The sequence below is a fragment of the Ahaetulla prasina genome, chromosome 6 (assembly GCF_028640845.1).
Source record: "Ahaetulla prasina isolate Xishuangbanna chromosome 6, ASM2864084v1, whole genome shotgun sequence".
Classification (NCBI taxonomy): Eukaryota; Metazoa; Chordata; class Lepidosauria; order Squamata; family Colubridae; genus Ahaetulla; species Ahaetulla prasina.
The window spans coordinates 78,749,733-78,763,695 of NC_080544.1; the positions used below are offsets into that span (position 1 = coordinate 78,749,733).

Genomic DNA, 13,963 nt, shown 5'->3' on the forward strand with positions numbered 1-13,963 from the left:
TTGAATTGATACGACTATTATAATATAGTTAACTTCAGTGTTCACAGTATCTTATCTAAGCATTATTTCTAACTCTGGTTAACACTTTTAAGGATTCCAACAAATGAATTTGGGGCATGCCAATGAGAATATTAGGGACACAAAAATCTACAAATCTTATGAATAGATTGAAGAAGTAGGCATATTTAGCTCAAGGCTTTAGTAGAGATTGACAGTAATCTTCAGATACCTGAAAGAATGTCACAGACAACTATTATCAATTGTGCTGAAATACATGACACAGAGTATTTATTTAACTTCTGGAAGTCATTCCAAATGAATACCAAAAAACTTGGATAACAGTAACAACTATTTGATAGTGAAACAAAAGACATGTGATGTTTTTATTCAAATAATTTATTCTACTGAAACATAGGATCCTACCCATAAAATATAGTGAGATAGATGCAAGTAATCAAATACACACATTTTTAAAGGATCATTACTGAAAATAATGATGGATGTTTATTTGCATACAGCTATCATAAATTGATTGATCATCAGTATGATCAATGTTTTGGGTAAAGTACAAATGTCTTTAATAACAATAATAGACATATTCTTTAGGTGAAAATTATTCTAAGAATAATTCTCAGTGAAGTATTCCCTTTCTCATTCATTATTGTTATTGTTGAAAGATTTAATATTTGAACCCACTGAAATCTAGTCTTTCTCCTTTCTTAAGTATGTAGACCAGATACAATTTTTCTCTTTTAATAGGAATCTGAGGCCCCTCTATTCCTGATTTTGTACTCAAATCATCCTAAATGCATTCACTTTCTGTAACACACTCACATGCACACACACAATCACACATACATGAATTAGGACTGTGAGAAACATAGCTCAAACCCTATTTTACTGTATGATTTGCAATATAATGTTGAAATGGTTTGTTAAGTAAAAAAATTAAACAGGGATTGAAGCCAAAACAGCTTTGTGATGGAAGAGGAGATGAAAGGAACTTAAAGAATGAGAATTTTTATGTGAATAGAGTTAATGAAATCCTCAAAGAGAGGTGAGATGTTAAAAGAAGAAAAAACTATACAAAGTGGTACATGGATACAGTTAGAATAAGGGCAAAAGGAATGGGAATGTACTGTGTAATTCTATACTATTTTTAATCTGCATTTATTCTTATCTGGCTTACTCTTTTATACATCCAATATCTTTAACATTCCTAGCTCTAAGACGTACTATTGTATTATTAAGCTTGTGGAAACAGCATTGTGATAAACAGAATAACTTGCATTTTGTAACCAATTTCTTTTTACTGGAATAAGTTCTATAAATAGAATTTCCACTGTATCAGTGGAAACAGTATTTATATACAATATAAACACTTAAACACTGATCTGCATTAGCAGAATTTACTAACGTTTTTTTAAAAAACAATGTCTGCAAATGAGTATATCACATATATGGTGCCCAACCCAGATACATCTGACACAGCAAGTTTTCATCAGTTGAATCTTGAATAAGATGGTGAACATGTCCTTCAATTGACAATGGTAGGCCCTTTACCCTGTTCCTATTTTTTATTACACCCTGCAACCGCTGCTCTATATCTTGCACATGAGTCTTGGCCTGAAAAACAAAAAATAATCTACATAAGAAAAAGATGTCATTAGTACACTAGAAGCTAAATTTTTAGAAAAAGCTAATCTTTTCCCCTCCAACATAAAAGACTGAGTTCCCACTGAAGGTTTATTGAATTATATAAAACTGAATACTATGTACTATATCAGGGGTGTCAAACTGTTGGCCCGCAGGCCGTATGCATCATGCACAGACCACGCCCACCCCAGCTCCACAAAGGCAAAAAACGCTGCGATATGTCATGTGACACAATCAAGTTTGATATCCGTGTACTATATACTAAGCCATAAATTACAATTTACAGTACATACTATATAATGTATACTTATTACATTAAACCAATCCAACTATCTTATGGTTTAGCATAGTGAACGAACTCTACAGCTATCTAGTAAACACTTATGAATATTCCAGTCAAACTCGCAGCATATACTATTTATAGAATCCCAACCATCTTAAATGTTGCTGGGAGACTGGCACTTCCTGAAATTTTTTTTTAATTTACATTAATCTTACATTTATATTAATTTACATATATTTAAAAAAATTAAAATCATCAGACTAATTATGGTCAACACCATTGTGGACAGGATCGAAGAGGCTTACATGCATCCCTATCTTCCTATGCAGAGGTGAAAAGAAAAATGGGGGGTGAATGGGAAAAAGAGCTCTTGGAGCAGCAATTTCCTTCCTTCACTAAGATTTTATTCCCATCCCAGCAGTCAAAAAAGCTGATTAAACTTGTTAGTCATTTTCCTACCAGAAAATAAGGATGTCTGGAAGACATCAGTTTAGCCATAAAGAACCTAAGCGTTGTTTTCAGGCTATAATAATTCCTCTAATTTCAGTGTTAACTGAAAAATGATATTCATCATAGCATGCTCAATATGTGTGTAATGTAAGCCCAACCACTGCATATATTATGGTAAGAGCTTACTATATTTATATTGGGATATACTTCCATAAATTATTAATTTATTTTCATTGATACACATTAAAGAAAATGGTAAATTGCAAAACAAAAGTTTCGAGCTTAATTTTGAATTCATTTTTTTTAAATTCTTCATTTAAGAATCAGTGGATTCGATATGCATAAAATATGCTTTAGAAGATTATATATTTATCAGAGACAATTTGGGGTAGTGGCTAAAGTATTGGACTAGAAACTAGGAGACCATATGTTCCTAGTCCCACCTTAGACATAAAGCTAGCTGGGCTAGTAACTATGTCTCTGCCCTAAGAAGCAGGCAATGGCAAACTTCCAAAATCTTACCAGAAATAAAAAAAATAACTTGAAGGCATAGGAAAAGGGTAACTGAATGTATATTTTTGTAATAAAACATTAAAAGCACAATCTATAAAGTTTAAATGAGACCAGCAAGTTTTTAAAGTATTTTAATTTATATCATAAAAATTAATCTGCATCACAAAAATGTATTTCTGAATACTTTTTGGTATTAATGAATGAAATAATTATAAAAAATAAACTGCAAGCATTCATCAATATATGAGAGTGACCCAATGAAAAACAGTAGGCCAAAGATTCCAATTCTTGTAGTTATCTGTTCCTATTGTGTTTGCTCTTCTTGAATAAATTCAGTTATCATTCAAAGCAAGGTTACGTTGCTTAACATTATAGTGTCCATTTTTATTTGTTTACCGCCCTGGTGCAAAGTTTGAATTTTTAACCCTGAGTTTTACCAGCTTACCTTTTCATTGACAATTTCTCCAGTTTCGTTTACTAAGGTTTTTGTATTGCCTCTAACTGGTTTACTCCATTCCACAAGGGGATCATGCAGAAAAGTCTTCAAAACACTAGATTTGGAAAGGAACAAAATATTTTTAGTTGCATTTGTTGTAATAAGTCTCATTAGATTCAGTTACTACCCAAATTTGCTGGGAGTAGAACAGATTATTAAATAATCATCACCATAATCAGACTGACTACAAACAACAGTATGACAAAGTAGCAACAATGGTGCACTGAAATATTTACAAGAAACATCACTTGCCTGAAAGCAAGAACCTGTAGGACCACAAAATAGCCAAAGTAATAGAAAATGAATAAGTTACTTGGCTCACTTGGCAACTGAAAGTGCTGTCTAACTTCAGAATTCAGACAAACAAGTGCCTTCCATATAAAAACACCCCAGATATTAATTGTTCATAAGTAAAACAAAAATATCTGGATAATGATGTAGCAGGAGATGGAGACAGCAAAAAAGAGAAAGAACAGGAAAAAATCACAAAATGCAAGGATCTGCAAATAGAACAACAACTGTGGCAAAAAAAAGCAGAGTAATAGTACAGGTAGTCCCCTTCTTACAACAGTTCATTTAGTGACCGTCCGAAGTTACAACAGTATTGAAAAAAGTTACTTATGACTGTTTTTCACACTTATGATCATTGCAGCATCCCTGTGGTCATGCGATCAAAATTCAGACATTTGGAAACTGTCTCATATTTATGACGGTTACAGTGTCCTGGGGTCTTAGGATCACCTTTTGCAAACTTCTGACAAGCAGTCAATGGGAAAACCGGTTTCACTTAACAACTACATTACTAAATTAACAACTGCAGGGATTCACTTAATAACTGTGGCAAGAAAAGCTGTAAAATGGGGCAAAACTCACTTAACAAATGTCTCACTTGGCGACAGAAATTCTGGGCCCAATTGTAGTTGTAAGTCAAGGACTACCTGTAGTAGGTGCCTTGGGTACAATCCCAAAACATCTGGAGTAATACTTCAACACAATCTCATTGACAAAATCATGAATTGCAACAGACAGCTTTTGTTGGAATGGTTTATATTCTGTGGTGATACTTTAATACAATCAAACAACAACATCTACAAATCTCATTTCTTTGGAAGGGGCTCACTAGGTAGATAGGCTCACTAGGTAGATAGGCTCAGGATACAGAAGGAGCTTGACAGACTTGAACATTGGGCGGTAACTAACAAAATAAAATTCAACAGTGAAAAAAGTAAGGTTCTACATTTAGGCAAAAAAAACAAAATGCACAGGTACCGTATATGTGGTACCTTGCTCAATAGTAATAACTGTGAGAGGGATCTTGGAGTCCTAGTGAACAACCATTTAGATATGAGCCAGCAGTGTGCAGCAGCTGCCAAAAAAGCCAACACAGTTCTGGGCTGCATAAACAGAGGGATAGAATCAACATCACGTGAAGTGTTAATATCACTTTATAATGCCTTGGTAAGGCCACACTTGGAATATGGCATTCAATTTTGGTCACCACGATGTAAAAAAGATGTTGAGACTCTAGAAAGAGTGCAGAGAAGAGCAACAAAGATGATTAGGGGACTGGAGGCTAAAACATATGAAGAACGGTTGCATGAACTCGGTATGTCTAGTTTAATGAAAAGAAGGACTAGGGGAGACATGACAGCAGTGTTCCAATATCTCAGGGGTTGCCACTAAGAAGAGGGAGTTGGGCTGTTCTCCAAAGCACCTGAGGGTAGAACAAGAAGCAATGGGTGGAAACTAATCAAGGAGAGAAGCAACTTAGAACTAAGGAGAAATTTCCTGACAGTTAGAACAATCAATAAGTGGAACAACTTGCCTGCAGAAGTTGTGAATGTACCAACACTGGAAATTTTTAAGAAAATGTTGGATAGCCATTTGTCTGAAATGATGTAGAGTTTCCTGCCTCGGCAGGGGGTTGGACTAGAAGACCTCCAAGGTCTCTTCCACCTCTGTTATTATGCTATGTTAGGTTGATAAAAATGCCAAATCCGGTATAAAGAGCTGACTGATCATACAACCGACCATAATCACAGGATGTAGAATAGGAGTCAAAGAATTGGAAGAAATCAAGTATCAAGTTTTGACAAACTATCTGTCAATTACAAAAGGCCACACTGCTTGGATCCAGATATAAACTATGCCAATACATTATGACATCCTAGGTTCTTGAGAAGAACTTGATGCATATGAAGGCCAATACCAGTTAAAGAAGTGGCAATTGTGATTTCACATTGTGGTCTATATAATATTATTTCTAGATTTCTATAAGAGCCTTAAAAAGTTAGTAAGTGCATTGATTCTGAGCTGAAAGCCTGTGACTATACTTTATCTACTTCCGTTTCCCATTGCAAACCATCTTCTAATTCTTATTTGGGAAGTATCATGAGCAAATCCAGAAGAGATAATCACAAAATAATTATTTGTAGCTCTTTCTTAGCACAATTGTTTATAATTGCATGACTAACCTGTTTGATCTGATCTCTAAGTCACAGAAACAGAGAAAAAGAAAAAAAATATGTAAGCAGTACTACCCACTAAATATTACAAGGTTTATTTATGCAATGTATAAAAGGAAACCAGGCTATCAAAGAATATGGTGGCTGGTCACTATTAAAGCTGACACCAGCCAGAGCATAGAAAAACTCAAAACTCCAAGATCAGAAGATGAGAGACCTGACCCATAAAATCTCTAAGAGTCGGACACAACTAAATGGATATTATCATCATTTATGCAATGTAGCCTGATAATAATGAAAATTTGAAGTTGAAATAATTAAGTGTGATGATTTTGTGTGCATTCCCCCATCCTGTTTGAAGACCACTCTTTCTTTACCTCATGAGTGGTTCTCTCTGGTTACGCATAAGCCTTAGGGTAACTTCACAAGCTCTCCTGAAGAGCCCTTCTGTGCCCATTGGACCCATCGCATTGACCATGTTATGAGTAAGGCGAAATGGAACAATTTCCGGAAAATCAAAAGTTTCTCCCTTTAAATGAATATAAGAGGAATAAGTTCAGTAACACATGCTTCTCTCAAAATGGAATGCAGTACATTCTTATACCACTTGTATTATGCAATTATACAAGAAATTTTATTTAAGTTATACGATTATAATATTAGTAGAGCTTATTTCATGCCTTTCAAAATTACTTTGGTGTTTGCGTATGGACTGGCTGATTATGTTTTGCTGTTAACCAATGTTAAATGTAATATAAATGTAAAAACAAAAGCCGTATTTGTGATTTTTATTACTGGAAATTGAAAATATTCAATACATGGAACAGCTTTTTTAAATGGTTCATGGCTACATAAAAACAAATGTTTCTGGTGTTTGGGTCTGTGATGGAACTAAGCAGAGTAGATCTGATTCATGCGGAAGTGGTTTGACGATTATGGGGGGGGGGAATCAAAGGACTTTGAAAGTTGGAGAGAGATAGGGAAGGAAAAGAAGAAAGATGCTGGGGACATTGGAGTATGTTGTTTTGAGAAATCGACAGGTAAATGAAGTGATGAAAATTAGGGGTGGGCAGCCTGATGTGATATGTTGTGTTACTCTAGGATACTGGGATTTGAGGGAATTAAGGTAGTCCAACTAAATATAATATTTTGGGACAGCAACAGAGATGAAGGGAAAGATGGGGAAATGCTAGAAAAATAAATGACTAGGCATGGGATAAGCTCACTTCAGGCATTGATATTAGCAGCTCAAGGGAGGGAGGGAGAGGGGAAAATGCTGGAAGGGAGATGGGGTTGAATAAACACTTCTAGAAGCTGGTGAGGGGGAGATAGGAGAGAGATTTTATTACCAGTGTTGGCCTACTCGCCTCATCCAGTTTGTTTTGTTGAGAACCTAAAGAAGCTAAGCTTTCTAGCTTTTTCTTCTACTAAATGTGGGTGCTTCAAAATGATTTGGTAGTTCCTCCAGTTTCCAGAACATATTGATTTTGTTCTGGGTTCCAGACAAAACATTGTTCCTATTGAAATACACCCCTTTGGGAGGCTTTCTACCCTTAAAGACAGTCTAGATAGGTTTAAATAAATAAAGTGACTGTATATTGATACGTTTTCTCCCTGGAAGTTAAAAGAACATTTTTTTTATATTGGAAGTACTGTTTGCAAAGGCTGGAAGTTAAACTTGCCTGGAAAAATTTGAAGACTACTTCAAGTAGGCATGACTGCAATTCAGATGTAATTGTTGTGCCAACATACTTTGGAATAAAAAATATTTTAAATTCAGTATTCAGCTGCTCACCTTATTAAACAGACAGTTGAAATCTACATGGACACATTCACCAGTTAGAGAATCAAACAGAATGTTTTCTCCGTGACGGTCCCCAAGACCCAGCACGTACCCGACCATTGACATAACTGCAGTGGAACGACAATAGGCTGATCTGCTGCTGTACCTACAGAAAAAATAAAAATCAAGATACCTTATAGGCGCTTGGTCATTTTGTAATAATTGTTGGTGGCATGACAATTTGTAGTTTATGATGATTACTACAGGCAACCCTCAACTTATGACCACAATTGGGAATGGAACTTTCATTGCTAAGCAGGGTGTTTGTTAAGTAAGCTGCAACCAATATTACAACCTTTTTTGTTGTGGTCATTAAGTGTATCATTAGTCATTAAATGAATCATGAAGGTAAGTGAATCCAGATTCCCCTATTGATTTTGCTTACCAGAAGTCAGCTGGAAAATCGCATGTCGAAACCATGTGATTGCAGGAAACTACAATTGTTGCAAATAAATACCAGCTGCTAGCTCCTGAATTTTGATTATGTGACTGGAGAAACCACAATGGTCATAAGTGTGAAGGTTAGTCACAAGTGTGACGACCAGTGGTAAGTCCCCTTTTTTAACAACATCATAACTGCTAATGGTTGCTAAACAAATATTTGGAAGCCAAGGAATACCTGTATGTAGGCAATCAGATTTTATTGTAGTGTAATTCAAAGTGCATATAAATGTATATTTATTACATTTATATACCACTCAACTCCCAATAACTCTAGAAAAAAAGACTGACCATGAGGTAGGATCAGGGAATTTTCTTAGAAACCATTCATGAAAAATTGGAGGATGCCGAGGAAGGAGAGTTTCTTTGAAAACCTTCAGCTTTTCAGATAAAGGTGCTGTCTTCGGAATAATACACTGACGTAGCTCTTTACCAGTCATGTAGATGCCTGTAAAACAAAAACAAATATACCATATTTTTCAGACTATAAGACGCACCTAGTTTTAGAGGAGGAAAATAAGAAAAATAATAGTTTTTGGCCCGGCCCCCAGAAGCACTTTTCCAAACTCTCCACGTCCTCTTTTTACCAAAAAACAGGCCCATTTTTGGCCTGCAGGGTGCTTCTGGGGGCTGGGGAGGCAAAAATGGGATGCACGGAGGGTTCAGGAGGCCAAAAACAGGCCCATATTCAGTCTATAAGAAGCACCCATTTGCGGGGTGGGGCTGGGGAAAGTGTGTCTTATAGTCCCCAAAAAATACGGTAATTACACTGCATATTCTGTGGCAAATATAACCAGTAACTGTTGGTGAAGTATTGCAAAGAGTCACTGTATTCACTATTTCTCCTTCCCAATCCTTCGTTTTATCTTTTCACTCACACTTTTTAAAGATTACGTGATCATTATTTTACCTTTTTCTTTGTATAATTTGATTAGGATATTTCGCAAACCAGCAGTGTTGTTCACCCATTCAATGATTCCACATTCCTCATTCAGAGGAATAACAGCATAGGTTCGGATGTGGAGTTCTCGTCTTCGTGACTCTGCATCTTTTCTTAAGCACTAGGATAGAAACATAGCATGCTCCATAAGATTAATGTAAAACAGTACCTTTAATTTTCATTTTAATTCATTTCTCTGCCTCTTATCATCCCAAATTAAACGGTGTATATGTACATACGCTCGCACACACACACTTATATAAACATACACAAACATCAATTGCTTTATTTCCCCCAAAAAAAGATCCCTTACAGAAGATTCAGGGAGTTAAAGTCGTGCACAATCCAATATTATTAAAAGTTTATAACTGCACAATATTTCTGCTACCAAGACCACCTAAGCACTTAAAAATTTAAAACAGAATTAGAAAAATAATTTTAACAGAAAACATTAATTTTGACAAAAGTATTGAATCTCTTTTTAAACAAAAACACTGTTCCTATTCATTCAAAATTTGGCAAACAAGAACCAAAATGACTTTATATAGACAAATAATCTGGGTTCCTTTTAAGCATGTAAGAAGCCTTGCATATCTGACTAGATTTTAAACATGTATTTCCATCAGTACCACCATAGTATTAGAAAGTTTTGCTGAGATTTATATTCAAAATCAGCTTTTCATAAAACACATAATATTATATCTTTTAGAAAGTAGACCATTACTCAATGTATTAAATCAGGCTTGATTAAAACCAGAAAGCCTTCTCGGGTTATAGGCAATATATTTAACAGCAAATAAGTCATTGACTTATAAGCCTGCATTGTTTAGAATGGGGAAGACAGTAAGAGGAACTGCAAGCAAGCATATTTGCGTAAATCAGTTCTGGTTAATCATTATACACAAACATGCTCACTGATAATGCTGATACTAAGAAAACATTTAGTGGATTTCAGCAGCAAGTTTGCCACACATCCAGAAAAATGTTTAGAATTTAACCTTGTTTATGAGGGAGTTGAATTCCATGAGTCGACAGTCTTTTCTAAGATCATCTTTTGGCTTACACATCATGATATAAGATTTCCCATCTGAACCTTTTAAAGTAATCTTCTTGGGCTTCTGAAGAGATGGAAGGATTTCAACCTACAATTAAAGAGGCACAGTTCTTTCACAGTCTCAGCCAACATACCTCACAGATATATTGCTACTGTGAGGAAAATAGTCTTTGATTTAAAACTATTCATTTAACAATGGTTCCAAGTTGTGCTAAAAAATTGGTGCTAAAAAATTGATATGACCTGTTCTCAAGGTTACAATCATGACATCATCCTTGGCGTCATGTGATGACAATCCAGGTATTTGGCAATAGGCTCACATTTATGACAATTTCAGTGTTTTGCGGTCATGTGATCATGATTTGCAACTTCCCAAATGGCTTCTGATAAGCAAAGCCATTCCGGGGATGGGGTGGGGTAGGGGGCTGGATTCGCTTAATAACTACAGTAAAAAAATGATAAAATCAGGTCCATTCATGCAATGACTTGCTTAACTACTGCATCAATTAGGTACTGAAATTTTGGTCCCAATTGTGGTCATACCTGTCTGCTGCCTTGAGATCCTGAAGAAAAGATGTGGCATTACGCTAAGAAATAATTTCATTTAAAAACATCATTTCCTTTTTCCATTTAACTTTGGCTACCAAGAGAAAAAGTCTTTGACTTGGAAAATAAATTTAGGCCAAGTTATATGCAAGTAAGTTGAGGAGCCTTTTCTATTGTGATGTCCTCCCTTCGGAGCATGATCCTGCTCGAGCTGAACACTACAGGCATTATGGAAAATGTAGCTTTGTTTTTACATTTGGCAATCCAGCTGTAGAACTAAATGTGATGGATTGTACTCTGAGGTGGATTGTGTTTTTGTGTTTCAATATGATTTTAACATGGTTTTGTATCCTTGTCCTTTTTATTTCCATTTGTTTATTTTTCTCGATGTTCTTTTAATTGTTGTGAGAGACCCAGTTATTTTTGTGAGATAGGTGGTTAAATATTTATTCATTAAATTTATATGCTGCCAATTTATTATTGAAACAATTATATAAGTCGAACAAGCAAACAAACAACTAAGGATTAATAAATACTAACAGTATCGTCAAAACTTTCAATGTAAGCCCAACATCCAGGAAATGGATCATGATTGGAATGTGTTCCAGGAACTGAAGGAAGAGTTGGTATCATTGCAGATTGTAAAGGAATAAGAATCTGACTAAATGTTTGGTCTTCTACTAGCCTCTTGAGATTTTTGAAATGAATAGCCATACTTAAAGTGGAAGTGTTTCCATCGACCTGAAAAAAAGTTTAAAAAGTAATCAAATGCAAACATTCAAGCATGTAATTATCTTAAGTATAACTTTAATGTCCACATGGTTTTTTCAAATTCATCATTATGAAATTTAGGATGTCATTTCAATCCCAGAACAAAATACAACATTATTATAATGCTGAATATAATAATTTAATGATATATTTGAATGTATCTACTGAAAATGCTTTGAGTGTTCCTATCTTTTCAAAATAAATGATACCCAACTAGTGTCCTGCAGCCGAAAACATGTATCTATCAATGGGAATTTTCAGCCATTAGCCCTCTTTTCTGACTCTATGCCATACTAGTCCTGGAACATTATCATCCTTAATAATCTTTGGATGAAGCCTATCTGAATCTATCGTACAGGTATATAATAAACTGAAATCTTATATAATTAAACCAAATGACCGAAAAATAAAAACATCTGGTAATGTTCCTTTACTAGGTCCCTAAGTACTTACAAACTTTTGTGCATAAATATGGCCATTAACCAATTATTTTAGCATGACAGTGATGATTGTCAGGAAGATAGCCAGAAAAGGGCCAATTATTTAGAAAAAAGAGAGAAAAAATAAATGATGCCCCAGAGCTACAGAAGGATCTAAAAATGAAATAAAGGCAATCACATCAAAGCAGGCAATTAATTTTTCACTGGAATTTTGTATTTCAATTCTTGGTGTGCTTCAGAACAATACAATAAAAGTTTTATAATTAAAGTTTTGTTTTAAAAAACTAAACATTTGGCACCTTAATCCTTTGACTTATAAAACAAAAGAACCAACATTATTCATTACGGGGATGGAAATAATAGCTAACAAGTATTCTGAGATATTAATTACACTTCCAAAAAGCTTAGAAAAATCACAAAATCTGCTTTAAAAAGTTTGGAGTTTTCAGGAGGGTAAGAATTCGCACTGAAAAATCTCTCTGCCAACTATTCTTTTGCTCTTGCCTTCAAAATAGTTGCTTCTGAGAGGTCCTTGGGGCTCTCTGAGCTTAGTTATTTTCTTGCAGACATTTCATTATCCAAACTAGGTAACATCATCTATCCATAGATTGGGTAACAAAATGTCTGCAAGAAAACAACCAAGCTCAGAGAGCACCAAGGACCGTCATTTCAACCTTGAGCTACAAATATTTTCCTTTATTGATGTTGCTTCTTTTAATTACCTAAAGCATATTTAAGAACACTTATGTTGATAGTTTAGATTTAGTTTAGATTTCAGTCAACAATTCCTAGTTTGGTTATGTTTTCAAATCCACCAAAATCCATGGCATGAACAAGTTAAATCCAATCCTTTATAATAGATTGTAATTTATTTATAGATAACAAAGAACACACTGGAATGAATAATCTGCTTTCACAAAATAAACATTTTAATCTATCAGGAATATTAAATAATAGAAAATGAGATAGTTTTGTGCAGTAAAATGCATTACCGATTTGTTACAAAGTTCTAGGAGTTTATCTGTCAGGCGAGCTGCATCCACAATAAACTTGCCCAAAGATGCCTTCATATTAATAGCTTTGTTTAAGATTTCTTTGCACCTGGTGGCCCGCATTGGATAGGATGACTGCAGAAAATACAATTTATTGAGTTTTAATGTTATCCTTCAAATCAAAATTTCCAGAGCAAATGACAATTACACACAAAAATTACAAAAAAACAATTGTATCAAAATAAATTCAGAAGTTAAAGCCTCAAGAAAACATATTTGCATGGAATGTAAAAGGCATTAAGTCTCACACTCCACAGAAACAAAATAAAGACACAAAAACTGAGCAACTCTTCTTCCTCAAAGCTAGCTATTTCAGTTTAGATATGAGTCCTTGAGGGAGCATTGTGGAAAACAAGTAGATTGTACATACACATCTTTGCTCCCAACAGACTTTTTACATAAGTAGGTTCAACACCTGAAGAGGGCTATTGAAAATAAAATACATCTTAATTATATGATTTTTTTTCTCATTCTGGTTAATAGCCTTGATTATCTGGGATACGCATAAAACTGTTGCTCACAAGAAACATTTCAAGGAAGCATCTCTACAAATACAAAAGTTGAATTATTTTAATATTTCCTGTAGAGTGGGAACTTCTAGCTAAATCAAAAATGGAACAACATTAATGAAGGTACCTTAGATACTGCAGTCATCATCCACATAGCTTGTTGAGGATAAGCTAGAAAAACTTTAGCAATGATTGCCATAAGAACAAGGAAGACCTCGTCATGGGAATGGCAGATTCGGGAAATCAGCTGAGAAAACGCTGTCAAAAACTGATAAGGGGCCAAGACTTGTGTATGTTCTGTAATCACTTTGTTAATTTTAGCCAAGTCATTTTTCATTTGTACACGATCATGGCGAACAGCTGGATAAAGCAATGTAAATCAGTACCTTATTTCATGGAAAAAAGAAACATGTACACAATTCCAAAACATATTCCCAAAATGCATTTTTGATATCTATATCTAAAAATACCCATTCTTCTTTATCCTTTATTCTGCAGCTACAT

At 34.7% G+C, this 13,963-nt stretch overlaps 1 protein-coding gene across 4 annotated transcripts in view; it reads right to left on the reverse strand.

Moving 5' to 3' along the window:
• Positions 1 to 13,963, reverse strand: part of ATR (ATR serine/threonine kinase) — a 66,777-nt gene continuing 52,814 nt past the window's right edge. The window contains exons 38-47 of one of the 4 annotated variants that reach the window (XM_058188304.1): positions 13,587 to 13,819; positions 12,891 to 13,025; positions 11,228 to 11,428; positions 10,086 to 10,229; positions 9,058 to 9,208; positions 8,439 to 8,595; positions 7,659 to 7,812; positions 6,241 to 6,392; positions 3,348 to 3,453; positions 5 to 1,626 (exon numbers count right to left, since the gene is read on the reverse strand). In XM_058188304.1, coding sequence (XP_058044287.1) covers positions 1,453 to 1,626; positions 3,348 to 3,453; positions 6,241 to 6,392; positions 7,659 to 7,812; positions 8,439 to 8,595; positions 9,058 to 9,208; positions 10,086 to 10,229; positions 11,228 to 11,428; positions 12,891 to 13,025; positions 13,587 to 13,819 — 1,607 coding nt within the window. In that variant the 3' untranslated portion in view covers positions 5 to 1,452. Of the gene's footprint in view, positions 1,627 to 3,347; positions 3,454 to 6,240; positions 6,393 to 7,658; positions 7,813 to 8,438; positions 8,596 to 9,057; positions 9,209 to 10,085; positions 10,230 to 11,227; positions 11,429 to 12,890; positions 13,026 to 13,586; positions 13,820 to 13,963 lie in introns of all 4 variants that reach the window. The other 3 variants (XM_058188305.1, XM_058188307.1, XM_058188306.1) reach the window with 3 other exon arrangements.